General features: G+C 47.7%; 1 protein-coding gene and 1 long non-coding RNA gene across 5 annotated transcripts in view; one reads left to right on the top strand and one right to left on the bottom strand.

The window, feature by feature from the left end:
* The window catches only part of Atpalpha (sodium/potassium-transporting ATPase subunit alpha), a 144,557-nt gene extending 138,475 nt beyond the window's left edge, over positions 1–6,082 (bottom strand). Inside the window, exons 1-2 of one of the 2 annotated variants that reach the window (XM_084606610.1) lie at positions 5,981–6,082; positions 5,865–5,917 (exon numbers count right to left, since the gene is read on the bottom strand). In XM_084606610.1, the coding sequence (XP_084462736.1) occupies positions 5,865–5,891 (27 nt within the window). In that variant the 5' untranslated portion in view covers positions 5,892–5,917; positions 5,981–6,082. Of the gene's footprint in view, positions 1–5,864 lie in introns of both variants that reach the window. The other variant, XM_084606609.1, reaches the window with a different exon arrangement.
* LOC146185697 (uncharacterized) overlaps positions 1–27,539 on the top strand; it is a 141,026-nt gene that overhangs the window by 89,450 nt on the left and 24,037 nt on the right. For 2 of the 3 annotated variants that reach the window (XR_014708028.1, XR_014708027.1), the window contains one exon: positions 377–3,042. This is a non-coding gene — a long non-coding RNA (uncharacterized LOC146185697). Of the gene's footprint in view, positions 1–376; positions 3,043–7,278; positions 7,363–27,539 lie in introns of those variants that run through there. The other variant, XR_014708026.1, reaches the window with a different exon arrangement.

Consider the following 27,539-nt stretch of genomic DNA (forward strand, 5'->3'; position numbering starts at 1 on the left):
CTCGCGATAATCTGCCGCATATCATACCGAGTGAATTCGCCGACGTACAGCGGTTTGCGCTATTTGATGAGATGCGCGCTGAGCTGATCCGCTCGAAAGATTCTCAGAATAAGTCGCCTGCCCCCACAGTTCCAGCAGGACGACGCGTTCCTGGAAGTTTTGCTCGAAGCTGACGCTTACGCAAGAGGCGAGAGCTCGTAGACGTGACGCGAAGACGCATTTCCTTCTCCTCACAGGACTGTGCGTATGGAAGTTTGATTCTGCAACTTAAGTGATTTATCGAGACCAGTATTCTCCTCGTGATACATCACACTTTTTAATTCGCACATCACAGTCATGGCTTGCTCTAATGCTCTTTTTTTTCTCTCCTGTGCAGGAGACGCTACAAGTCGTGGTTCATATAGGAAGCATCTCAAAGTACCCAGTCCCTCGGCGTAGGAAGCCGTTGTTCAGTCCAGGATCGCATTTTTTTCTCAAGTATAGCCTTGACCTCAAGCACGGACAAGAAGCTTCGAAATTTCTGCCTGAAGCGGGAATGCAGCGCCGTGAAACTGGGCGACGTCAAATGCACTGAGCTTCGCCCGAAAACGACGAAGATGAACATTATGGTTGGCGAGGCTTGAAACACCACAACGGTGAACCTCGTGCAAACTGGCCGAGATGCGAAGCGCGTACTCGAGCGCTCGCCAGGACTGCCGACATGCCCCGAGGGCACGCCAGCGAACGGGGCAAGTGCGACGGCGCAGGTCTTCAGTATGCAGCAAAGCACCTGACTGCTCCGGGGAAGCGGGCCCCCTGTGGGAAACGCTCAAGGACTTCGGTCGCGCCGCAGCCAAACAGCGCGCGTTGACTGCTCGCTCCTGGTTCTCCGGGATTGCCACGTGGTACGTCGCCGCGTTATCGCCACGACGTGGCTCTCAGGACGGGCCGGTGGCGGCAGATCATGCTACGCCACGTGGTCTGTGCACACCCTGCACCGGTTCGTCGGTGGTGTTACGCAACTCCCGTGCCGGATGTTACCAGGCGTGGGCGTGCTTCTCGAGTCACCCTCCCCGCTCGGCGTTACTGTACGACCACAGTGCAGCAGCACCTGGAGACAGCTTACAGATCATGTGTCTCGTTGAAAAAATGCACCGCTGAAGGAAAAAGAAATTCATTTTCAACAATTTCCGCGAAATTTAACGTAACCTGGAACGAACGGTTAGCAACGATACGAAACTGCTGCCAACGGGCAATTGGTTAATACGGGTTTTCAGCCGCCATAAAAAATAGTCGGTGGACTTCACACGCTAATCGCAGCTGAAAAAGTGAGAAGTGTTCAACTAGCTGATCACGCGCAAGCAAATGCGTACTGCGCCTTTTAAAAATCGAATACTGAACAAACTGCTTGCAATTTAAATGACAAGTTTGTTGCCCGCAAATTCCCTCCAGTTACCTCCTGCCTCGCCCTCAACGTCAAAATCTAATTTCGGATGAAGGCGAGGCAGAAAATTCTGCGTGAAGAGACGGCGGTATGCAGAGAAGCCTGTGAAGAGCTGAAAAAAAAAAGAAAGAAAAAAACTATTCGTCGCTGGTAGACGGTGCGAATAACCAGAACGGTCGCTCCCACGAGTTTCGAATATCTCCTTTCGTTTGCGGGTGATGATCCTGGGTTCGTCGGCGATTTCGACGAGAACAGACTTTTCTTTGTTTCCCACTCCCGACGCAGCCATTGTCCCCGCGATGACAAAAGCGAGCCGACTGTGTGGCGTCAGGTGAGCCGCTTCCAAACGCAGACCGTGCGACAGGAAGGCGCGCAGTGCGTCGACTTCCGGCCTCTTCTTTTCCAGCTCGCGTTACACTCTCCCGCATCTCTTTCCCTCTCTTTTATTTGCGCAAGCGCGCAGCTAACGAGCTATTTGGCGCATCACATAGAATGCCGCCAGGTACCACAATCTACTACACTGTAACGCCACCAAGCGTCCTCCGAAACTTCGCAACCTGCCCCTGCTGCCAAAATTGTCTACAGATGCAGCTGTGTATCGGGATCGACGCTCGATAAGTCAAGAGCAACAATGAAGTGTAGAAACTTGCGTAGTAAAACTTCATGCATAAGAGTCCAGGTAAGTATGAATAAGAATGCCACAGCATAGTACGCAATGAAACATTACTTGCGAGTTCTAAATGCTTAGAGTTGCTCACGCGGTTAACGAATACACCGACAGAAAACTAGATAAAACAAGCTATGTTCGAAACGAAGAGGCGTCCGTGTGCTGTGCGATGACAGCGCACGTTAAAGATCCCCAGGTGGTCGAAATTACTCCGTATCCCTCCACTACGGCTCCCCTTTCTCTTTCCACTTTCACTCCCTCCTTCCTCCCTTCCCTTACGGCGCGGTTCAGGTGTCCACAGACACAAGTGTGACAGATACTGCGCCTTTCCCTTCCTGTGAACCAACCAACCAACCAACCAACCAACCAACCAACCAACCAACCAACCAAGCTATGTTCCTCGAGTGCGAAGTGTTCCCCATGGAAATGGAGCGGACAGTACCAATTTTTCATGTACTCCAGTTTCTTGAGCCGAAAAGTGCGGAAAGCGTCCTAGTGAATGCCAAGACCAACACTTCCGCCGTGGGAGGTGTAATCGAACAAGAGCAGAAGTATCCGCATGCGAGATAGGTTGAACTATGACAGTACGGGTTATTAGCCCGAACGCTTCGATACCAGTTAGAATGCGCTCTAGAAACGCGCCGCTGGCCACTAAACTAAAACAGGAAGTAATGTCGGTTTTATTCCATTTCCGGATCAAGTAAATGTGCAAATGGACGAGGGCGCAAAACAAATAGGCCAGCAGCTAAATGGATGCTACGATTGAGCCACCCAGAAAGATCAATGCCTGATAGGATTCGCACATGGATTCGAACATACCTCAAAACAATCTTGGACATCACTGGCCGCTGCCCTAAGTATAACATGTGCTGAACATAAGGTCGTAATAATGCAATCTATTAGAAAAAGAACACTGAACGCCACAAGTAAAGGTCACGTGACGTACGGTGCCTCTCCTCTCGCGTCAGCGGTTTCGTGTTTGCTGCCGTTTGCTTTTCATGTCACCTGTCATTTCGTTTGCTTACGCCCACACCAGCCCGTGGGCTCCCTCCCGATTTAGATAGTGGGGGCCCTACGACGGCAAAACACGTGCGGTATGTTTAAGGGTAGAAGGCAACCATGAGTTCTTATTTTTGTCTTTCTGATTATCCTTTAGCGCCGGCAGGCGAGGAGTGCACAATTCAGCTTTTCGTCACACACACACACACACACACACACGCACGCACGCACACACACACACACACACACAGCATGTGTAGGAAGGTGTCCGTTACTGACAGCGACGCTCAACACTGCTACTGCTATGATTCATTACTTACGGCAGAGGGGAGCTATAGGCAGTATATGGCTCAGATGTCCTTATAATTTGAATGAAAACAGGTAGCTGTAACCTTTCATTCTTCATTGCGCACTGACGAGTATCGCTAGTTGGGCATAACGATGCCTCAATTTCTTAACAGTGGAGGAGTCCAGATCGCGAGCTCTGAGTACACTCCGCGACTGAGAAGCTTCGAATACTTTTTTTTAAGATGTTCTGATATCTGCGGTACAGTAGCCTGAAGGTGATAAGAGCCAGCATTAAACAAAATTCAAGAGCACACTAGCTTCTTCACGGCACCTATCTATCGGATTTCCCAGCATTGAGCAGGGTCGGTACACGTACCTCGTTCGAGCAAACGCGTACAAGGCCGCAGACCAATCGATTGAGCAACGACGCTTCGCTCCCAAGTAGGCGCTAAGATGACGATTAAAAAGGCAGCGCACAGTTTAACAGGTAATGATAACTGATATCCACGGGTCACGCCGTGTAGTCACGAGACAGTCCGATAACAGCATCTTCAACAAATAAAAACCACCAATCCCGCATGGTGCTCGGTGGATGCGCACAGAGACCAGGCTAAGGTGTCAGAACCGCAACGTGTAATCCGTGCCACGACGATGGAGTAGGCGATAAGCCATCAAGTCGTGTGATGTTGAGTGAATGAGGAGCCGGTGGAACGAGCAGGCGACGGTATCCTTCGGGCGATTGATGATGAAGAAGGCGTAATCCGGGAAAGTATACCGACGACTGCAATGCAAATAACCTCCGCCAACATGTCAAACAGTTGAACATCTCTTGACACGGGTCGTCGTGACCACGTGTCCAAGTTAGATGGTATTTCCAAGCAGACCAATCAACCAACCGAAAAGGTGTAACTTCGCGTTCTATTCCAAAGAAGGTGAGGGTTGCTATCAAAATTACGTAACGTTACACGGCAAGACTGTTGGTCTAGTCGTCACATGGGCCACAAAAGCAGCAGATAAGCTACAGGGGTCGTATGACGAGCACTGCGCGAAACAGTGATCTTAATTACTTCCGAAGCAGCTCGATTTAGTAAAGAAACGATACAAGAGGCCGGCGCAATCACTAGTGGAATATCACCAGCACGGTAGTCCCAGAGGGCACAATGAACGCGAACTAACGGCAAAAATAGGTTTCCAATCAAGGAAAAGAAGCTAAGAGTCACGATCTGGACCGCGGCCAAAAATCGATGAACTGATTTCGAAACAGACGCGGCGCCGCTGCCGGCGCGGGAACCCTAGGCTCAGAGCCGGCGCTGAAAGCTCGCCGGTACAGCAAGTACCGTTCGCTTCTTTCGCGGCTGCGCACATTTTAATCGCGCACCTTGGGTCAAACGCGCCGCTACGGGGGATGGAAAAATTCTCGCGACAACGTTTTCGGAAGATGCGACGAGGGGTCCACTTCTCGACGCTGCTCGCTTCCACCGCTACTGCAGGTAGCGCGGGCGGACATTTTTAAATGGCGGACTTCGGTCATAACGGTCGCCTTTCGCGCCTCGCTTCTCCGACCCTCGAGTCACCCACGTTTCGAGCATAGGTTGGCGCAGAACTTTCGGTGCGAATACGATTCGGACCTCGATATCCGGGAGCAGTGGTCTCGGACTGCATCCCTGTCCCAATTCGCCGAGAATTCGAGCCGGCCCGCCGAGGACGCCGCTGCCGCATGGGCCGTGCAGAGCCAGGGTCATACATCTACAGTGTTGCCGGCATTAGGCCGCAAACTGGGCCACGGGTCCGGCGGCTACACCGTAGGCGCAACGACCTTGTTCCATGGCAGGAGTCGCGTTTAGCGGCTCGCTCTAACCACACAGCTCGGCGGAACGAGCGCAGCCGCCGGCAGTACAGACGGTGGCAGAAGCAGTGGTCTGCACCGGCTTCTGTTGGGCCAGATTCGGCGCAAGGTGCGAGCCGGCGGGGGTAACCTCAGCGACCGGTTCGCATGACCTTACCAGCGCTTTCCCTGCGCCAGGCGCCGCACTGCCCCACCCCACCAAGTCGCGGATCAGGTGCTGGTCCGGCGAGAGAAAAGCAAGTTTCTGGCGATTGCATTCGCTTTGCCACGGTCAAGGCTGATGCGGACAACGCGGCCCGCCAGCGCTCGCGCGGGGTGGGCAGGGCAGGTCCGCGCGCGATGTCCGAAAGTGTCCGCAAGAACTCGGGGGCCCCTCCCCGGGCACGGTCGTCCCCCACGGGGTCCCGCCGCAGCACTTCCACGACCAGGGGCCCGGCAAAATCAATACGGAGCGAAGGCACCGATCGCCATTTGCGCCGGCGACGAGCGGCGCCGCAGTGCTTCGCCCAGCGGGGCGCGAGCGAGCTCGCGGGCGCCAACAACAACACAAGCAGCAAAGACCCAGGGCACCCGCCATGTTGTGCGGGGGGCCGGCCGCCGTGCAGGGCTGAGCGCGTGAGCGCGACGTTCATGAGCCTTACCTGGTCGTCCTTTCCTCTGTCCGCCATGATGACTCCCTCAGGAAGAGATCACTCTGCGCGGAAAGGCTGTATAAGTACGAAGCGCACCAACTACTGACGTAACAGCGTCGCCCTACCGCTACGGACAGCCACGCAGCTCTGGCTCTACGCCGGCCCTTGCTGAGAGCAGCGCTGGCGACGGCGGCGGTGGCTGCCTGCTGCTGCTGCTGCTGCGGCTGCCCGTGCGCCGGTCGCGGCCGCCGATCGCTCGCGCCGCGCTCCGCGCCCCTCCGCTGGCGCCATCTCGTGCGCTGGCGTCGAAACGCGTGCGTGCCGTCGCCAGCCACGTGAACGCTGCGTTCGCCGGGTGCCGGTGTGTACCCCTTTCCTGCCCTTTCCGACCCATTCCCCTCTAGTTTTTCTCTGTGTGTGAGTGTGTGTGTGCGCACTTGCTGCGGGCATGATCCCGTTACTTTCCATTGGAGCACCGTGCACTGGGGGCAGCGAAGGGAGGGGGATGAGGGGTTCGCCACACTTTCGTTCTTTCCTTCTTTTCCATCCGGCCTCCCTTTTCCGCCAGGTTTTCCTTGGGCTGTCACCTTCACAGTGCCATAATGAATAGCCGTCACACCTAACCCCAGGAACCATCGCAAATCAGTGACGTCCAGCTGTGACCTGCTATCTCTATACAGGCGCCCCTTCCTTACCACTCAAAGGTTTCTTTCACCCCCCCCCCCCCTCCCCATTTTTTTTTCTTTTCCTCTGTCGTTTCCCACATCAGCAGCTTGCAGCACAGCTGCATTTTCACTCGAAAATTAAAGCAAAGAAGGTCGTTCAAAACTCAGTTGAGGAGTTGCGTCATAAATCGAGGCAGTCATACTGAACGAAGGGCGCAAAACAATCTCTCGCTACAAGAACACTACTACACGACGAGCATTTTTTGCACATGCATGCCCTCTTTCCCTTCGAGGTTTATTTCAGGCCTTGGTTTCATGCCTATAACGCGGGGTGTGCGGGCGGTAGAGAAGGTGGTGGAATGGGGGGGGCTAGAGGAGGGAGCGCTCCCGGGTTCCGCGAGGCAGAGAGGTGACCCCGAGAGCCTCCTTTCCACCCGGCCTGGGCCCCAGCCGCCGTGGCGGGCGAGGAGATAATGTCAAGGTTCACAGCGGCGTCCTCATGCTCGGCACAGTAGGAAGGCGGGCGTACGCCAAGCAGCATGCTTTTCAACATGCTTCCGGGTTTACTGCTCCCGATGCCACTCCGGACGCTTGGGCACGTATCGTCCCTCCATGCTTCCAAAGTGCTTCCGCAGTATTCTTCCACTGCCTTTATATGTACAGTCGCAGTCAGTGTAATCTGTAACGCATTAGTAACGATCGCCGTGCGATTATGTGCTTGACGCATACTGCTGAATGTCCCCCGGGATTATCTGCAGGTCCGCACCGGCTCATCGCCAAGTGCACCTGCAAGTGCTGCTGTTATTTAATAGGCAGACTGTCTTGAACTCGCACCTGCTTAGGTAAGACTCAGAGTTCAGCTTTCTGGCGTTTACCATAATACAATACCAATAGGGGTGCCCATTTGGACAAGAGCAAAGAGGCTACTGCTGTATGCGCAGGCTTCTCAATGAACTAGCGTAAATTTCTTGGAATAGAGTAAATTTCTTGCAGCTGACCCCATAATAAACCGGAAATACTGTTGCACTCCACAAAAATGCTTACACCGCGGAAAATTATATAGGCCGCAAGGGCGAAGTAAAATTTATGTGTAATGTACTGCAAATGTCGTACTGGGTCTAATGCAGAAAAAGCTGGTGGCAGAAACTAGGCGACCGTCAAGTGAAAGACCACACACGGAAAGGGAAAGGTCTGAGACGGCAGAAAAAGCGAAAAGCAGGAACACTGCGAAACTATTTAACTATAGTTGTTTTCTGTTGGTTTTCCGGCTAGTTATTAATCTCACTGCAACCTTTTCAGATCGCGTTTTGAAAGTGCGACTCACAGCCACGAACAAAAAGGGTAATTATGTGTCGAAGTGAAGACAAATAACTGGAACATTTGTACCAGCTGTTTCTTTATCATGTCCCAATAACACACGCATGCGTACCAACAGCGCTGACAGTCGCTGATCAGATGTAAAACAAGGAGCGGCTTACCAGGAAAATAACGAGAAGCGTAATCATGAAGCAGTTCAGAAATTAGTTTTGATATTTTGAGGAAGCGGTGCGTGTTGCTCTTTTCTTCTTTGGTAAGCCGCTCTTTGTGTAACATCTGGTCAGCAACTGTCAGTGCTGCTTGTACGTACTACATGCGTCTTATTGGAACATGCCCTATAGGAATCAAAATGTGTCCACATTCATGATCATTACACAGCCGCTGCAAACTATATGGAGGTCCATAATAGAACCTACACATGCACTGTACAATCTGGCTGTTCGACTAATGTATCTTAGTGAGATTACCGCTCCGCTTATCACGACTTCGCGTTCCGAAGGTTGCCTAGACGGCATATTGTTGAGGAGATGCTTGATCTGAACTGTCCGAATCGTTCATTGTACGAGACATGTCATTTTTATGACTGCTGTAAATTACCTGAAACTGAATGCAATGCTTCGACGGCCCTGTGTTCTGCAGATACGCCAAGGCGAGAAGATCGAGACAGGTACAGCTTCAATCAGAAGGTACAAGGTCTATCGCAAAGATAGCCCTGATAACTATGTTTTACAGAGATGTCAGACGCGGAATGTTGTTACACACGTATATTCATGGCCTTAACATAATACACCAACTCCTAACAAACGACTGTTTTCGTAGCAGCAAAAGTCAGCTGCTTTGCGAACCGTTCTTTACATATTTTGTATGGGCCGCGCTACCGCAATGCATTTCTAACTCAGATTCTAGACAACGAAGTGTTTTAAAAGTAGACTGCCACCGCAATGATGCAGCCTACTTTGTCACATACTTCTTTAAAGCGCTGGACAACGTTCAACAACCGGCTACCACTTCTGGTGCTCCGCGAAACGAGAAAAATGTTGCGGCAAGTTGTATGGGCCGGCCTGCCAACTCGCATCCCCATACGTATCGCGGTGTTTTAAAAATACTTCGCCTCGGTAATGAGATTTCATACTTTCACTATTTGTTCTAGGATGTTCATGGTTGCTCTGTGCGGAATAACGACATCATAGGTGCCCCGTGAAATGAGAAAACTGCTTTGAAATCTTTCGGTGCCATGTATTCTTATGGCCACTAACTCTAATTTTCACCCCCAGTCGGCCCTGCCTGGCGACAGCAGCGCCAACGCATCGTGCTTACGTCACAGATCGGTGATGTGTATTTTTCCCTAGTCCTTGGATAGATTGTTGCCACGAAATTTGAGGAATGCTGTTCTCTTTGCAACAGAGGCATATTCCCCGCCCTATAATGATAGTAATAATAATAATAATAATAATAATAATAATAATAATAATAATAATAATAATAATAATAATAATAATAATAATAATAATAATAATAATAATTGGTTCACAGGAAATGAAGGCGCAGCATCTGTTACACTTGTTCTCTGGACACATGAACCGTGCCGTAAGGGAAGGAAGGAAGGTGGGAGTGAAAATGGAAAGAGAGGAAGGGGTGCTGTAGTGGAGGGCTCCAGAATTATTTCGACCACCTTGGAATTTTTAACTGAGGCAACATTCAAATTACGTAAATGGAAATGGAAAGCTAGATTTAAGCGCGGCATCTGAATACTTGAGGTTAGCAATAGGAGACTGAAACGTCGATTAAAATCTTAGCAATTACTACCAGAATGATGATAATTGGTTCACAGGAAGAAAAAGGCGCAGTATCTGTCACACTTGCTCTGTGGACACCTGAACCGCGGCGTAAGGGAAGGGAGGAAGGTTGGAGTGAAAGTGGAAAGAAAGGGGAGCCGTAGTGGAGGGCTACGGAGTAATTTCGACCACCTGGGGATCTTTAACGCGCGTTGACATCGCACAGCACACGGACGCCGCTTCGTTTCGCCTCCATCGAAACGCGGCCGCCGTGGTTGAGTTCTAACCCGGGAACTCCGGCACAGTAGTCGGGCGTCTTACCACTGCACCACCCCTGCGGGGCACCAGAATTTCGCATGTTTTGAAGTTAGAATCTCGTTCCGTTGCGGCTAGAAAATGTTCTTGAAGCCTTCCTTATTCTTTTCTGCTCGGCCTTGGGATATATATGCACTTAACAGGGACACGAATGATGATGCGTTCGGAGCTAGAGACGACACTAAATGCAACACTAAAGCAGTACTGAAGAATATATATTAACGAGTTGAATTGCAGTAACAAAACTGGCCACAAAAATTAAGCGCAGCTTCAAGCTGACACGCTAAGTAACACTCGCAGCGCTCTTATCACGACGTCTCTAAACTCGGTCGAAGCCTAGCCTATAATCGCGGTGTGACACGATCTATTACGCTCGAAATTTTCAGAAGGGAGAGGAGTGCTCAGAGAGGGCTCGAACCCTGCAGCACGTACGACGTTATACTCCTCCACGTGGTCTGTCGGAATGTACTCGAGTTTTCGGGAAGCAACGATTCGCACGCTCGGTCTCTTCAAGGGTGCGATGAGTGAGGATGGTTGCGCCGTCTCGCCAATTCTAGAGAGTTTTCGCTGCTTGTTCCATGGTCTGTTTACAGACAACCTGACATCCGGGTCGACGGGGGCGAGGAGGCCTGCGCCGCAACTGAGAGCGCACATTCGGGTGAAGAATCTCAAAATTTCCGTTTGCGCCATTTCCTTCAACAGGCGCGCTGAAAATTTTGTACACTGTACATTTTGTACGCGGCCTTACGCTGCCCACTGGTATTTCGTATTTTGTGTTGAAAATTTACCCCACGGCTTCTGTGCAGCGTACCCGTCTCCTAATAGGGAGGGCTCTAGAGGACAAGCTACTTCGTTTTTACTCCTTGTTCTTGTTTACGGTATACTTTCATGACCAAATTAGAGTTCTTCTGAATCCGAATATTCGATTGCAGCAGTTTCTCAGGAAAGGAAACTTCTTTCCAGAGAAGAAAGAAGAAATGGCAAGCTGGTGCGTCATCACAATGACTAAGTGACCACTTGACCATGACTGATGACCTTTCATCCTTCCCGTTTAACCTTTGATCTTGAAAAACGGTTGATTCTCAACACGATGTTCACGTGATGGTCATACGATGACCACAGCCGAACACTTGATATTACCGAAACTGAGCTATCGCTCGTCAAACTTGGGGTTTAACCGCGTTTAACCACTGCTTTTTTCGGCTGATTTGCTACCCCGACCTTCCGCAGGGGATCTCCTGGCTGAGCTCCTTCTCGCCGATAACTATTGTTCCCGAGTTGCAGCCTCTCGGCTAAGTGATGAAAAGATTAGGACACAAAACTGTAGAAAGAAGATAACGAGGCTTGATGGGAATAAAAATCTGACGCTATTCGTGCTAGCGACAAATTCACCCGAGAGCCCCGGCGTAGCGCCGATAGCGATGGACTATAGCGATAAGTTGGAAAGCTGTCCCTAACTTTTTTGTTTGTTTGTTTCCCCCTTCTACACCCCTGTCCTTAAAAGCGTACCTCAACTCCTTACTCCTCTCTCTTATCGCCATCCATCTGCGTTCTCTTATCTTCTTTTCCTGGTTGATTCTTTCGTGACTGTTGACGGACTTCATCCACGCGACGACTCGGCGGGCTACGTATAACGGCTCAGGTCATGCCAACAGCGTGCAGCCGGTTTCGCTCGTCATTCATCGTTAATTATTTCGTCATTGGTTCACGTTAGTTGGGCCCCCGGTATGTGTGGAAGGGAAAACACGTATTCGGCTTTCAAGTCGATTACGTCCTGCTAATGAAGTCTAATTAACTGGTTAAATGAGCTGAATTTTCGCCCCAAATATGTACAAGTCTGTCCTCGTTAAGCTTTTTTTTTTAACTAAATATCTCGTTTTCAATTTACTGTTGTCAGATAGATACAGCTTTCCTAGTGGAGAACTTGCCTGTCTGACTTAGAGCTTTGTTATGTTATAAATATATGTACATAACGTTACTGTCATGCGTAATGTATGAGCGTAACACTACAACGTAACCTCCGCAAAATACCAACGTTATGCTAACGGGATGCACAAGGGCCGTCAAAAAGTAAATGGAAGGCGATTTTACAAGGTAAAATGGCTTTGCGTCCAAACCGCAATAGTAGATGATTCGCACACTGGCAGTTAGTTTGAACACATCTATTCAAGGATTCGCGAAATGGGGAAGATGAAACTGCAAAAAATGGCTAATATATTAATTTACTTTTGACAGCACTTGCACACATAACGACGAGAAAAAACGACGAGAGAAAACGACCTCAGAACCGCGTGAACAACGGTACCATGCATGGTTCAGACCGGTGCCGGCATTTCGACAGGAGCACAATTTATTCGTCGCCGCTCGAAGAAAACGATTTGAGCTATGCTGGCGCAATTTTTATTACTCTAAAGCTAGCGCGAGAAGGATATTTATCGACGTCGAGCCTGCATTTCAATGAGGGTGTAATTCAAAAGCGCTTGGGCGCTGATGTTTCAGCGCACGAAAAAAAAAAATACGTTTAGCGCAAGGGCGTGCGGTGTTAGGCACACGTTGGTTCCAGCAAGTTCAGCGAAAAACATTGAAGCAGCTGCATTCCTGTGACGTTAAGGTAAGTTTTTTTTTTTTTTTTTTTTTTTTTTTTTTTTTTTTTTTTTTTTCAGCTTTAGTTCCACTGTGTTGCTTAATCGGGTGAATGGCTTCGTGCAAAGGGAGACTTAGGCTCTTTAGAGCCGCCGTGATTCGAAGAAATAAAGCCCTGTGATTTGCATGCAACATCGGAAATAGAGACGTACTAACGTAATTCTCCTCAACAGTTAGTGCACACGGCTGATCATACTACAGTTTTGCGATATCTTTGTGATCAACGACGTCTTTTTTCGAATCCCCTCCCTTCTGCCCTTTTCTACATCAAGATGTGCTATGATTCCGTTTTCGATATTAAAAAGCACATTACCTTTAGAAGCCTGGAGAGAGGTAAACAAAGGAAAAATGTCGTACGCACTTTAATCTCCATCCATCGTTTGCTAACATATTTCGACAGTTTCGAAACTAGTATATATAGCCGTTGGCTACAACCCCACATATCAGCATGGTGATCAGCAATTCAAGCAGCGCCTTTAGAATTTCTGTTCAAAGATCACGCACAAAAGATCGACTTCACTGTTTGCCTCGTGTCAAGAGAGAAATAATGTGTGAGTGCCTAACATTCAAAGCAATGTCATGCAGTCGGTGGCATTTCGGGCGCATATGGCGAAAAATAGAGCGAAACACATTACTCCAGTCAATAATGTCCATCTGCTCGCCAACGATACCGCCGGCTTGCATGAATGCTTCCACTCGAGAATCGAAATGAAATAAAATATATAAAATAGCGCTTGTTATGATGTCGGTGATTTTTCTTTTGTTGCAGGCAGTATATGAGACTGCAGAGGCCTCTTGGCAATCGATTTACCTGTTTCACTTATAATGGCAGATGTTTATCTACTCTATTACCACAAATACAGAGCCCTCTAAGATGGCAGATGTTTATCTACTATACTACCACAAATACAGAGCCCTCTAAGAACTTCAGAAGTGAAGCTGTTCGCCTCCTCAGTGTTGTGCGACTGATTGCCCCTCAATATTTAATAAAGCGGAGTTTGTTGCCGCTTAGCGCATCTAAATGAAGCTATTCCCAATGCAAAAAAAAAAAAAAAATAAATAAATGTTCTCAGCTGCAGCTGTAGGCAACTTGCAATATTTGCCTGTAATCTTTCTCAGCGGCACTTAGCTGCCTCCGATATTGCGTGCGTCAAGGCTGAGAAGATGATTATCGGTATTGCCGCTGCAGAAAAATTCATGTTCTGCCGTCGTTGTCGGCACCATGTTCGCGTCGTAAGCAGGGTAACGTCTAGTGCGCGATTACGGCTTCCTCCACGTATCCTAAACTAATCCTAACCGGTTCCATCCCCAGGTTTCCTTATCACTGCGAGCTTCTTTCTTTATCTCAACCACTCATCTGACACTCTGCCAGCCCCTGCCCCGTTTTCCTTCTCACCCAATTCATTATGTCACCCTTACATTATTCTGTGACCCACCGTTAAGACGCTCTAGTGCTGTAGGGAAGGATGTGAGGTGTTGTCTCCAACCTCCGTCCTGTGTCTGCTGCGGTTTTGTTTTCCTTATGTCTCACCAACTGGCCTACACATCTACCCTGCTAAGTGATGTGAGATCGAATCCCAGCCGTGCTGTCGATTATCGATGGAGGCTAAAAGCAAGGCTTCCGTGAGCTGTGCGATGTCAGTGCACGTTAAAGAACCCGAGGGGACAGAAATGTCCTGAGCCCTCCACTACGGCGCGCATCTCGTAGCCTGGGAGGCTTTGGGATGTTAAATACCATAAAACAACATTATTCTGTCATCAGTTCGCCCAGTTTTTTTTTTCTTATCAGTTCGCTCTTTATTTCACTAAAGCATAGCCCACGCGCACGCAAATTGTCTCATTCTTACAAAGATGGACTATTATCACCGCTCAGCACTGTAGGTACTTAGCCGCATACTTGCGACGTAGCCTTACGACGTAGGCGGTGTGGTGAGATGATACGTTCAGAAGGGTGTTGGTCAACAGACCTATATATGTAAAAAAGGCGTGATATACCCACGTGCCTACTCGTTTCCGTCGCCAAGCACCAAGCGAGGTACCCTGCATACCACGTCGTGTGTACGACGGCTCAGGTAGCCGACCGCTGCTAAGGATAGATTCACGTGAGTAAAAGGAGACCGGAAATCCTGTCCCTACGGAGCTACGTCTCCTCAGCACCCTTGACAAAAGTTGCATGCGCACCCAAAGGGACCGAGACAAAGCAACCGTCCTGTCATACGAGTGGTCGTTCAGATCGCTGACGCAACAAGGTGACGTCAACAGCCGCTCACTCTGTGTCGTTACTTGTGGGTCTACTTTCTGCGCCCTTTCTCTTCTGACGCATGGTAAGGCAGACGAAAAATCGCAGAATCTGCGTAAAGTGAGCGTGTCTGAGGTCTAGAAACTTGGCTCGCCTCTTCGTGGTAAGAAAGGACTTCCCAAGAGCACAAGCCGGGTTAAGCGGGAGCTTTATTTTGCTACGCAAAGTGCCGTAAGAAAGTTCTTATGCAGAAGTCGAAACGAGACACCCCGTGCTCACTGTTCATGGATCACTGTTTTGAGGCAGAAAGCTATCTGAATCGTAACGCGTGCCTTGAGTTAGCAGTTTAGCGCTTTCCGAAGAGGGAACCGGATGAGGGAACCGGATGAAGGAACCTCCCCTCAACAAATCTCACACACGGCTAATGTTATCAGTATTGTTTGCGTACGCTTACACTAAATAAGTAGCCAATAAATACAGCACAATGTACCTGGCACAACAGCGTTTACTGCAAGAAGTCGCCAGCGGTGTTTTTGAAGTTGGTGGCTGCGCGTCGTCTGTAATCAAGTGATTTACACAGTTAAGCAGATGTATCCACTACATATGCAATCATTCGAAATCGAACATAAACATCCCGATAAATTGTCATGTCCTAGTTACCGCGCCAGTTAAGCGCCAATCATTACTGTCGTCAACCACGAGTGACACGCTGCTCTCTTTCTCCCTGCCATGCGCAAGAACTCAGCGATATAATGGCAGTTCACCCTGTTTAAAATCAACTCAAAGGTCGTATTTATGTGTTACGGCTGCATAATTTAATGTAATTTCCATTGGCTTTTTAATAGTGATAACATATCTTTTTGCAAGCACTGTTATACTTCCTTTGTTAGCAGTTAACAATAATTTGAGCATTAATTACTGACAAACTCATTGCTTAGGCTGCTCAAATCCAAGAAAAACTATAAAGAACTTTTTACCTCAGAATTGGGAATAGAACATCATATAACCGAAAAAAATATATATATAATCGGCGAAAGGGCTTGTGAGAAATAACATTCGAATAAGGAAACTAATATCACGCACGAAATGAACGCAGTAAACAGTCCGCCGAATAATCCTTGGTTATGACTAACTGTATTTTCCTGTTAGGCGGTCGTCGTCACCACCGCCTCGCCCCGTCAGCTTCCTCAGGATGCGACAGATCGATACGTTTTCCTCAGTGCATGAGTAAGCATCAGATCTCGGACTCGCAGATGCCCGTCTTGCGTGTGCCTGTGAAGAAGCAACCGCTTTGTAGTTGGTTCTGTCGTTGCCGCTGCTATTGTGACAACGAATGATAAATAAGAGCGTTAGACGCCAGGAACAACCACGTAGCTCTATTGTTCCCTCAAGCTTTATTCCACTACTACAGGAAACCAACCTCCACAGTGTTATTTCTAAGTTTGGAAGTGACTGTCCGTAGCGGTATGACCGATTCCATCCAAAGAATATCATTTGATACATCGAAGCTAAATGTTATCTCTTATCACTCATTTTTTTTATTACGTTTTACAGCAGCAAATTATTTTGTTGTTTACTCCACTAGTAGGTCAAGCAAAATGTTCTGAGTCGCTCGCTCGACCAAACTGCAGTATCCAGCTCAAAGCGAAATATCTCTTATAGAGGACATTGATGCCACATTGCTGGAAGCAAGAGTGCTCCCTTGCGGAGGTACACTGATAAGATAAATGATTATAAAGATAGAAGAGAAGAATACGCGTACTGGTGTTATACGCAGTCCTCAGATTTAGACGAAATGTATTAACGGCTCAATGTCCCTTGAAGAAATTCGTAGGCCGCAGAGTGGCACGCATAATTTACACAAAGAAAGGAAAATTTGAAAAGCAGGACACCTAAGGGAGCACGCAAGACTTTATTTTTGCTTAATTCATTTCGGCTGCATATTCAGAGGCCTATGAACGGACGAAGGCCCGTCGAAACGCGTTTAAATAAAATCAGTCGCTACCAAGCTGTGGGCAGTAATTTCGCGCACACACATATGAGCGCTTTGCTATGCCAGCGGCGTAATCAATGTTTCAATATACAGCTCAATCTGCAGCTTTTTCACATGGCGTGTACACAAGCCTCCCATAAACTCATCATTGCGCGACTAACGATATGCTTACAATGATAGCCTATCGAGCGCTCGCGAGATGTTATGACAGTGCCGCACGCATCTTTTTGCGTCCGTCATTTTTACATATACTTCGAACTTGTTTTCTCCTCTTTAATTTTTACATCCCCTCTTTCCCTCACTGAAGAGGAAACGAGCGCTTCTGGTTAGCTTCCTCGCTTGTTTTTTTTTTTTTTTTTTTTTTTTCCTATATCCCTGTAGCTTGAAAATAACTCCCTGCCTGCGCAAGTTGCGTGACAACAAAACAGAGGCGTTTCTCAACCCTATATCTACCACTTTTGAGGATTGCCCACAAGTATGACGGCTTCCATCGTATCAAACGACGATCCGATGGAAGGCTTCAAGAAGTGGCACATCGGGACATATGTAAACGCCACCATACCAACCCTCACTTACATATTAAGGTCGCCCAAACTCGGAGCTGACACACCAATAACCATGGCGGAACTATATCCAGTAGCGCGCTCATCTATATACACGAAAGACGGCGCCAAGAGCCGATCGCATTACCGACACAGTCATTCGAAACATGAGGAACGAACATTTTGCAGCACTCCTCACCTGCATCAATCAAGAGCTCTGGCGGGAAGGTCGAGTCCCACCTGAATGGCGACACTCCCAAAACCAGGATAACCTCCCCAAATAGAGACCCTACGTCCAATCCCGCTAACCTCGTGTTCGGGCAAGCTATACGAGAGTCATCCCCGCCTGACTGCAAAGATTTGTGGAGGACAGTGGCCTCTTCCCTTAAACAATTGCTGGGATTTCGTAGTGGGTTTTCGGCGCAAGGTGCGTTTCTCCGCATCCGGTTGGAAGACGGGCTGAACAATCCCAAAACTTTCAAGCATTTCTCGCTAGTCTTGGACTTAATGGAGGCGTTTGGCAACACGTCACATGAGTCACTACTACAAGTATTAAGTAACCCTCAACGCGAGGAACAGGACAGCGACGATTAGTCTGGTGGACACGCGCACTGATTCCGTACAAACACCCGACAGAGGCGCTCCACAAGGTGTTCTTATATCGCCTTTGCACTATTTAATATTGCAATGAAGCGGCTGACTCATGAGGCGGAAAAACGTCCGCAAATAAGTTACATTTTATACGCAGACTACATCGCCACTTGGACAACTGAAGGGTTCCCTGCCCTGAAAGTGTACACAGGAGGTGGTCAACAGGGTAGCTGAGTTTTCAAACGGCAATGGACTCGAGTGCTTCCCGGATAACTCGGTGGTTATGCAAACCAAGGGGAAAGTACATTCTATAGGTAGAGGTTGACCATTGAAAGGCCATAGAGGTGGACAAGATCAGAGTCCGGCGAATGTGGATATCAGACAATTGTGCGGATCATGCCATCCAAACTAATCGATCTACCATTGAATCTGTCGCCAGTATGATAGACATGGCGGCCCGCCTCAAGACGAGCATGAGGGAGGAAGACCCTCTCATTCATCGAAGTCGCAGATTCCCAGGCCGCTTGTCGCTATCTCACACGAGGCCAAGTACCAGCGAGAGTATCTGCTCAGTGTTCTCAACTCCGCCGAACACACACACACACAAAAAGAAAAAGATATGTCATATGAATACCTGGACACGAAGAACTCGAAGGAAATGAAGGGGCGCATAGCCTATAGCCCGAGAATTAGTTAGCCAGGCGGACCACCAGCCTCAGGCATATCCCATACTTCTATCCAGTGTCACATGGGGGGAACATCAGAGGCTGGATAGGCGTATTATATCCCCCGCCACACAAGAAACTGACAACAGCCGGGGCCACTGACTGGTCGCCTCGCCCAAACTAATACATATCCGAAGTTACATGTCAGGGGTAAGACATACGCCATCCGCTACAGTTCTGTTTGCTCCATGTGTGACGCCTGCTCCACTATATTCCACATATCCTGAAAATGTGAAGCAAACCCACCGACCATTTCTCATGCAGATTCCGCACACGAGCTGTGGTAGGAGGCACTATCTAGCGTGTCCTTGGACGTCCAGCTAAGGGTGGTCAATCTGGTCCACGAAACAACAAAAGTCAGAGGAGTCCTGGACTCAGTAAGCCGACCAACCTGCTCGTCACTTTTGCATTTTAATCCCAATGTTCCTTCATAAGGTTTTACTTCACCTCAACCGTACCGCAGCGACTGTAAGCAACTAAGGTCATTTTTATCAAGAACTAAGCAAGTCAATCCCTTGTGCAGCCCTTGTAACCGGAAGTGCTTCCCAGTGCTTCTTTGCGGTGTTTACAAACGTGCATATACATATACTCTTCGATGCGCCGCCTGCCGTGCATCTGAGATGCTTGAAGACAACTCCAACCTCTTCCTACTCCTTCGTACCTTTTGGGCAACGGGGAATACAGGGATATCTCGCTCGTCGCACCGGGCTTGCAAATATCGGCAATGTAAAGTGCTCTAAACTGAATGTGCGCCTCGAGACACCAGGTAAATGCGCATTTAAACACGATCGAGGCTTCTTTTGTGGTATATAAGTGCAGAGTAGTGCCGTGTAATGGAGTTCAGTATAGTAGTATAGTATAGTATAGTATAGTATAGTATAGTATAGTATAGTATAGTATAGTATAGTATAGTATAGTATAGTATAGTATAGTATAGTATAGTATAGTATAGTATAGTATAGTATTGTATAGCTAGTACAGTACAGTATATAGTATATTATAGCATAGATAGCATAGCATAATATAGCATAGTATAAAATATGATACTTAACGGGTGAGAAAAAGCATTACTCCAGGGCACCTGCATCCCGACAACATTGAAGAAAAAGTACTTTTACTTGATCTGTACTTTTGTACTGCATGTTTCCAGGAGGCGGAGTGGGGTAGGGGAGGTATCAGTGATAGCGAACTGTAATTGACACAGAGGCAGGTGAATGGTGTGCGATGCCCCGTTGGTAGCTTAAGCACAAGTCTGTAATAGGGCTCATTACGAACATGCAGCGGTTTTGAGCCTTTAACAGCACGGCTAAGAAACCAACATCACATATCAGGTCTATTATACCTATTGTACTACCGATTATACTAGATTGTGACGAGAGCGTTTGCGTACAAAGACTGTCAATAGACTGAGTTATGTAAAAAGTCTGGGCACATATTTTGAATGATCATGATGAGCCCGTAGCTGCCGCCACAGAGGGGTGTTACACGGCTTGGTACAAATGTATGCTTTTTGACAAATGTAGCTCGTCCCATTGCTACAACTTTATATTCGAGATTGTTAGCAGCTCGCTAGTGTGCTTCGGACTGGCACTGTACTGCCACAGTGAATGAACATATTTTTCCACCCTTTACGCCAAACTGCAACGAACGTGTGCCACGATCGCATTGGAGCACAATTTCAAGTCCGGTAAACCATTCTAGTGGCGTATCACAGATGGCTGCGCCTAGCTGCAAACGAACTTTTCCGGAAGTACGTACTCCTTCCTCCCTCTTCGCTGATTCCTTGCCGGTTTCTAGAGCGAATTAGTAAAAGCGGACGCATTAATGCCTCGTTTATCGAGCGCCCCCTTTCGAAAGCGACGTTCTAATTTGCGCTTCGAATTCGAGATTAATTAGCTTCCAGGTGTTTCGCCTGTGCGCGCATGCTCGAGCAACCCCTTTCATCTCTCCCTTCCTCTCCTTTCCCTGCTCTCTCTCCCTTCTCTTTCCACCATCCGCGCACAAGCGTATACTGTTCTAGTCGCAACCGTGCCGCGATCAGCGGACGAATTTTGAAAAACGGGAGCCACTCCTCGGACAGGTTGACCGATACACGCCGCCTGCATTATGGATGACTTCGTCCGCAGAATGGAGCGATATCTATACACCCGAAGAAGAAGCCACCGGCGGGCTTGCCTGCGTCACTGCAGAGCTGCGACATTTATTATCCTTTTACGTCCACGTTTTTCTGGACTTCTCGAAAGAGGGGGGGGGGGGGGGGGGGGGCATTTTTTGTCTCCCTCTCCTATGAGATTGACCGCACAGCGAAAAGCAGGGAGCAAAAAGGCAGCTTTAAAAAGAAGCAAATATAAAAGAGATATAAAACAGCTTAGGTAAGAGATATCAAGTTTTTAATCCGCTCGCGAGCGCGAATGCGCTTCCTTCTATATAGCCGGGACGTGCGCTGCGCGCTCAGGACCTCTAACGCGAATGAAAAATCGACTTCAGCCGTTTTTCGCAATCCTTTCGTTTTGTTGACTGTTTACCGCAGCCGGTCGGCGGCGCATAGCAAGGTTTACCTCTTCGAAATGCAGCGGAGCCCCGATACCCGGCGCACCTGCCTTTGAGTCATGGCTTCTCGGAAAATATCTCGCGAGAGTAGAAGCTGCGCCGTGCAATCCACGGAGGGAGTTACGCTGTTACGACAAAAAATATGGGTGACGACGGCGCATATTTCTCCTTTTTTTTTTTTTTTTTTTTTTTTTTTTTTTTTTTTTTTTTTTTTTTTTTTTTGCTGGAGCCGCGACCTAGGATATATGACTGCGTGAGAAGATATACCGAGTACCTTCAGAAGCGCAAAGTGTGCCTTCCTCAGTGCTTTTGTGGCTGCAGCGAAGTGGCCCAGAGATCTTTGAAAGCTTCTGCGCCTGGTTGAATGGCTTTTAGGGTTTAACGTCCCAAAGCGACTCAGAGTATTAGAGACGTACCGTAGTGGAGGGATCCGGAAATTTTGACCACGTGGGGTTCTTTAACGTGCACTGACATCGCCACTCTGTTTCGCCTCCATCGAAACGCAGCCGCCGGCGGTCAGGATCGAACCCGGTTACTCCGGCACAGTAGTCGGGCACCGCGGCGGGGCAAACGTCTGGCCTTATAAGAGGCTATGGCAGTGCTCAAGCATTACATAGATTATAAACCACTACAACAATTAGAAACGCGGTGTGATCAGAGATTATGTATAGTGCCGGGCGGAGCCGGAAAAGAGTGTTGTAGTTGCCTCAATTAACCTAGCTTGTACTATGGCGGTTGCGTCATCACAGATGCGCTAGACCAGAACATATATCGTGGAATCTCGCGGAATAGCGACAGATCTCGCTCACAGATCTCGCGCACAAGATTTCGTTCCATGAGCCTAGAAAGACTTTCGCCTCAAAAATGCAGTGAACTTTGCTCGACTTCTAATATCGTGAAGTGAGTGAGTGAGTGAGTGAGTGAGTGAGTGAGTGGAGTGAGTGAGTGAGTGAGTGGAGTGAGTGAGTGGAGTGAGTGGAGTGAGTGAGTGAGTGAGTGGAGTGAGTGAGTGAGTGGAGTGAGTGAGTGAGTGAGTGAGTGGAGTGAGTGAGTGAGTGGAGTGAGTGAGTGAGTGGAGTGAGTGAGTGGAGTGAGTGAGTGAGTGGAGTGAGTGAGTGAGTGAGTGGAGTGAGTGAGTGAGTGAGTGAGTGGAGTGAGTGAGTGAGTGAGTGGAGTGAGTGAGTGGAGTGAGTGGAGTGAGTGAGTGAGTGAGTGAGTGGAGTGAGTGAGTGAGTGAGTGAGTGGAGTGAGTGAGTGAGTGGAGTGAGTGAGTGAGTGAGTGGAGTGAGTGAGTGAGTGAGTGGAGTGAGTGAGTGGAGTGAGTGAGTGAGTGAGTGGAGTGAGTGAGTGAGTGAGTGGAGTGAGTGAGTGGAGTGAGTGAGTGGAGTGAGTGAGTGAGTGAGTGAGTGGAGTGAGTGAGTGAGTGGAGTGAGTTAGTGGAGTGAGTGAGTGAGTGAGTGGAGTGAGTGAGTGGAGTGAGTGGAGTGAGTGAGTGAGTGAGTGGAGTGAGTGAGTGATTGAGTGAGTGAGTGAGTGAGTGAGTGAGTGAGTGAGTGAGCGAGCGAGCGAGCGAGCGAGCGATAACCTTAGTGCCGATACGGTTTAACGCGGCCGAGCTAGGTCGCCCACATGGGAATGTCGGGATCTTGTCTCTTCGCCGCATCGAAGGCCTGCTGGGCGGCCCAGAGTTGGTCGTTGAGGCTGGAGGTGAGAAGTGCGGCGGACCACATAGACGAGAGGATTTCGGTGTTAACACCAGTCGTGATGTTGCGCAAACTTTCTGTGACTACGGACCTGGTGCGCTGCAGTTTCAGTTGTACATGTGGCGCAATCCCGAAGCGCCACATCAAATCGCGGAGCTTTAACAGTGGCCTCCGCGATCATCTCCGGTGCAACGCCGCACTTGATGGCGGAGGCCACGGGTGACGGGTCTCAACCTACTTGCGGTGGTTGAACTTTAATTAATGTTGGTTATAAGACCGAAAGCACCCGCCGCTGTGACTCAAAGCTTATACACTCGGCTGCTGAATCCGATTACCCGGGCTCGAACCAGAGCGGGGTTTTTTTTTTGTTTTTGTTTTTTGTTTTTCCAATGCGAAAGCACTACAACACGGTGTTTCATTTGATCAGTCATAGACTCCATCGCTCTCTCTGTTGGCTGGCAAAGAAAGACCCGTCGGAGAGATTCGCGCGTTGGCGGTGCTATACCGAACTTGGTTTGAATTACCCCCGTGAGACCACGTGGTAATTTTGTGGCGTTACACATAACCTTAGTCAATCATAGCGACGGCACAGGAGTTAGGCGATATTGTTAACAGGAAGAATGAAGTTTTACAATAACCCGCCCCCAAGGGCCCTCCTGCCAGCTCTCTCTGCGGAAAGCTGGCACCAACTCCTTACCAAGCCAGACAGGAACACACAACTTTCACTCATTTCGTGGGCCCAGGATGTCGCCCCCACTTGGGGGCCACACAGGACCCATCTGCCCCAATTCACAACATCTGGGGCAAATAAAGTTGTCTCTCTCTCTCTCTCTCTACAATAAAGTTTGTGACTCAAACGACATTTCCATGATTTCTTTTTCCCCAAAAAAGGATGAAAAGCTTATCTTCGGGCAATTTATTAAGGTAAGTGGCACATATAAGGAGCACGCATTCACCGCATTTAGTGCGCACCAGACGCACGCACAGCAAACCGCTCGCTTAGACGTGAAGCTCACCCAATTACGTGTGAAGCAAGACCACCCGTATCTGAGTACAGCAGTACATCTGATTGAATAAATAATGAGGAAAAATGTGGTAATTTCAGATGTATATTATATAGGATAGTGATAGTCAAGAGTAGTACCGCATCATCACTGTAAATTGGCGAAAACGAAACTAAGGCAATATCTTTTAGACCAAGAAATAAAGCACTGGACCATCCATACAGCCTTATGCTTGGTTAAACTCAGATTGAACCAACCTCATCAGTAAAGTGTATTTTCGTGACATTTCAATTAAACACGCCATCTGATTTGCATATCATTACTCTTATTAAGAAACCGCTAAATGCACAGGTATGCTATGCAAGGTGCACTTTCTATAGCCACTTAATATCAATTTTTGTTTTTACTTTATGATACTCTATTTCAGTCTAACCTTTCTTGTTCCCATTTGGTGTGGGGAACGACAGCATTTCAAACATATGAATTGCGCAAAATGCAGAAAAGGCTGTCTCCATCATTGAAAATGTGCTGTTTTATGTCCATACCCAACCTCTTTGTTCACCGTTGAAAATAATACCATTTACGGAGCTCTGCAATGAATTGCTAAATCAACGTTAAGAAAGAGGCCGAAAAAAAACTCACCATTCCATTTTTGATCATTTGGCTACAAGAAAATAATTATTATTCAACACGAAGCAGCGAGATCCGGCACTCGCTATAGTTTAGGACAAATTACGATCGTCAAATGCTTCGTTTTCAAATCCCTGATCAATTGAATTGCAGCGAGTTTTAAAAATTGTATTGACTTTTATATGACTATAATACCTCCAGTTTGAAGGTTATTTTCTCCTTTTTACTTCAACATGTGTGTTTATGTAGTGTTATTTTGTGCTTCATTTCTGTCATTCCAACGCTTGTGACTTTGTTCTTGAAAGCAAATTATGCGCTAATATATAGCTAAGTAAGCTTGCAAACCTTCCTTGTTGTTGCTATTGCCTGTACACTTCTGCTGTCGCTCTTTTCCTCCTAACATCGCATGATGTTGACCCTCCTAACATTGCATGATGTTGAAATAAAGGCATATTGTGTTTTTGTATTCGTATACAAAAACAAGTCAACATTACCCTTTTGTTCTATAAACTGCACGTGACCAAGTTTAACACATATTTCTTTTAGTCGCTGCCTCGACAGAATGCATTGCAGATTAAAGTTAACGGAGCTTTTCGTTAACAAAATCAAAGTTACCGTTTCAAAGCATGTCAGAGTAAAAACGAATTTCTGTACACTTTGCGGCCGAAGCATAATCAGCGTTCTCAACAGACAAACAGCTTAGCTGCAATTACTACAAGCTTCTGACTAAAGAAAAGGGTAAAAGACTAGAAGTAGAGCGAATTTGAGGTTTATTCTTATCCGTTTCGAATATGAGAGAGTCGATAGCTACGGCCGCAAAACCATGATTGTCGTCCGCAATTTAAGAGCTGCACGTATGGGTCCGATTGTGTCTACGATTTACACATCAGCCTTGTCAACATCATGAGCAATATGACCTATATGACCTATAGCATAAATCAATTTTCGAACACCATCTTGATTTGGCCGCCTGTAGGCGGCAGCATGTGGAAGCAGCTTCAAAATGGGACAGTAGATGATGTCACGCTGCAAGCGGTGCGCGCACCTCGCTTGGAATGCACGTTCGTTGGCCCGATTCGATCGCGTTGCAGCAATCGGAGTGTGCTAGGACGGATATCAATTCTTTTCAGGCAGCGCTGTTTCTTTTTTTCTTCGAACTCACTCGATCGGCGGAATGCATATGTCTGAAACGGGACGCACGAGAAACTGCTATAGGATAGTCTTGAGGGGCGTTTCAAAGTTTCTGGATCCTATAGCGTACTCGTCCGTCCACTATACCGCTACCAGCACACGTTATTCTCAAGCATTCCGATTCAATCACAAAGGAAATGCTAGAGCACTCAGGAACAAAAGGTAGACCACCGCTAAAATAAAAAAAATAAAGCTCGTTCTCAGATTACCTAGAAGCAAAGCTATCGATTTTTGCTCAGTGGGAATGCCAGTGAGCACGAATCATCGAAGTTGGGAGAGCTGAGTCCCGTAACGACATTGTTGAGCTTGTAAGTGAAGGTTTCAGTTAAACACATACTAGCCACACAATGCAGTTAGCGCCACGGAGTGTAGCGGTGGCCATATCGTATTAGAGAAGTACGTGATTTTATTCCCATGCCATTGCCGACGGGTTCCAACCTGACTTCTAACATGTACAAGCTTGTCCTAGCCTGGCGCTCGGCTTAGTTTCTAGGGGTGAACTCCTCAGGAAAACTAGGCCCTTTATGCAGTCTGAGTGCACCAGTAACGCGTTCTCATGCTTGCCGTTCTTTGACAAATCAAATCAATGCCATCTTGCTAGTAATACGGGACGCCATATTTTCACTTCATAACTCGCAGTCTTGCAACATTCTGTAATATCATCGTCCCTCCTTGCCTTCAAACGTCAGACCACTTTTTGCAGATAAGTTGCCTCTTTCCACGGTCGACTGGCGCTGGCGTAAAGCCCAGACGAACGCATATTCGTTTCATCGCAAAGTGTTAAGGAGCACAAGTTAGTTTCTTTCAAATCGTTCCAATTACACGTGTGTCGTTGCCATAGAACCTTTTTCAGATAAAGTCTCCTCTTTTGGAAAAGAAACACCACTAAGGGCAAACTGTCTTCGCATACAAAAACGGTTTGTTTCAAGGAATTTAGTGTGAACAGTTTCAGCATTGTTCGGCATAGCTAGGGCCGTGTGATTCTGTGCTGTCACACGTATTACTCACACAAGGAAGCATTCTACGAGTTTCAGCACACAGATTAGACCAAGTCTCTGTCCTCTCTCGCAGCATCCTCGCTCTGGGACGGTAAACTTCATAAGCCAAACCAAACCAAGATGCTCAAGACTCGAAGAACAGTCTAATTACCGCGTAGAGTATAGGCCAATTACTCGCGTTTTGCGCACGAGAGTCGACTGTGCAAGTAAAATTTAGTTAAACCGATGTTTTTCCACGACTGCAAGTGTTTTATATTGAAAATGGACTAGAAAGTGCTTCCACGTGGACCCAGAGGAGAGATAAGCATTAGCACTGTCAACTGTTAAGCCCTGTTAAGCATGATTTAGCAAGGTTTTACACCATTTGATAATAATAATAATAATAATAATAATAATAATAATAATAATAATAATAATAATAATAATAATAATAATAATAATAATAATAATAATAATAATAATAATAATAATAATAATAATAATAATTGGTTCACAGGAATGGAATGGCGCAGTATCTGTCACACTTGCTTTCTGTGCACACCTGAACCGCGCCGTAAGGGAAGGGATGAAGGTTGGAGTGAAAGTGGAAAGAGAGAAAGGGGAGCCGTAATGGAGGACTACGGAGTAATTTCTACCACCTGGGGATCTTTAACGTGCGCTGACATCGCACAGCACACGGACGTTGTTTAAATTGTTTTTGGGGGGTTAGGAAAGCGCAATATCACACTATCTGTCTCTGTTCAAAATAAACTTGAGCTTTCGCATGAGCAAACCTTCCGCTCTATGACGCGTCAGCAACGTGC

Source organism: Amblyomma maculatum, chromosome 6 (assembly GCF_055883805.1).
Source record: "Amblyomma maculatum isolate TAMU_Amacu chromosome 6, ASM5588380v1, whole genome shotgun sequence".
Lineage (NCBI taxonomy): Eukaryota > Metazoa > Arthropoda > Arachnida > Ixodida > Ixodidae > Amblyomma > Amblyomma maculatum.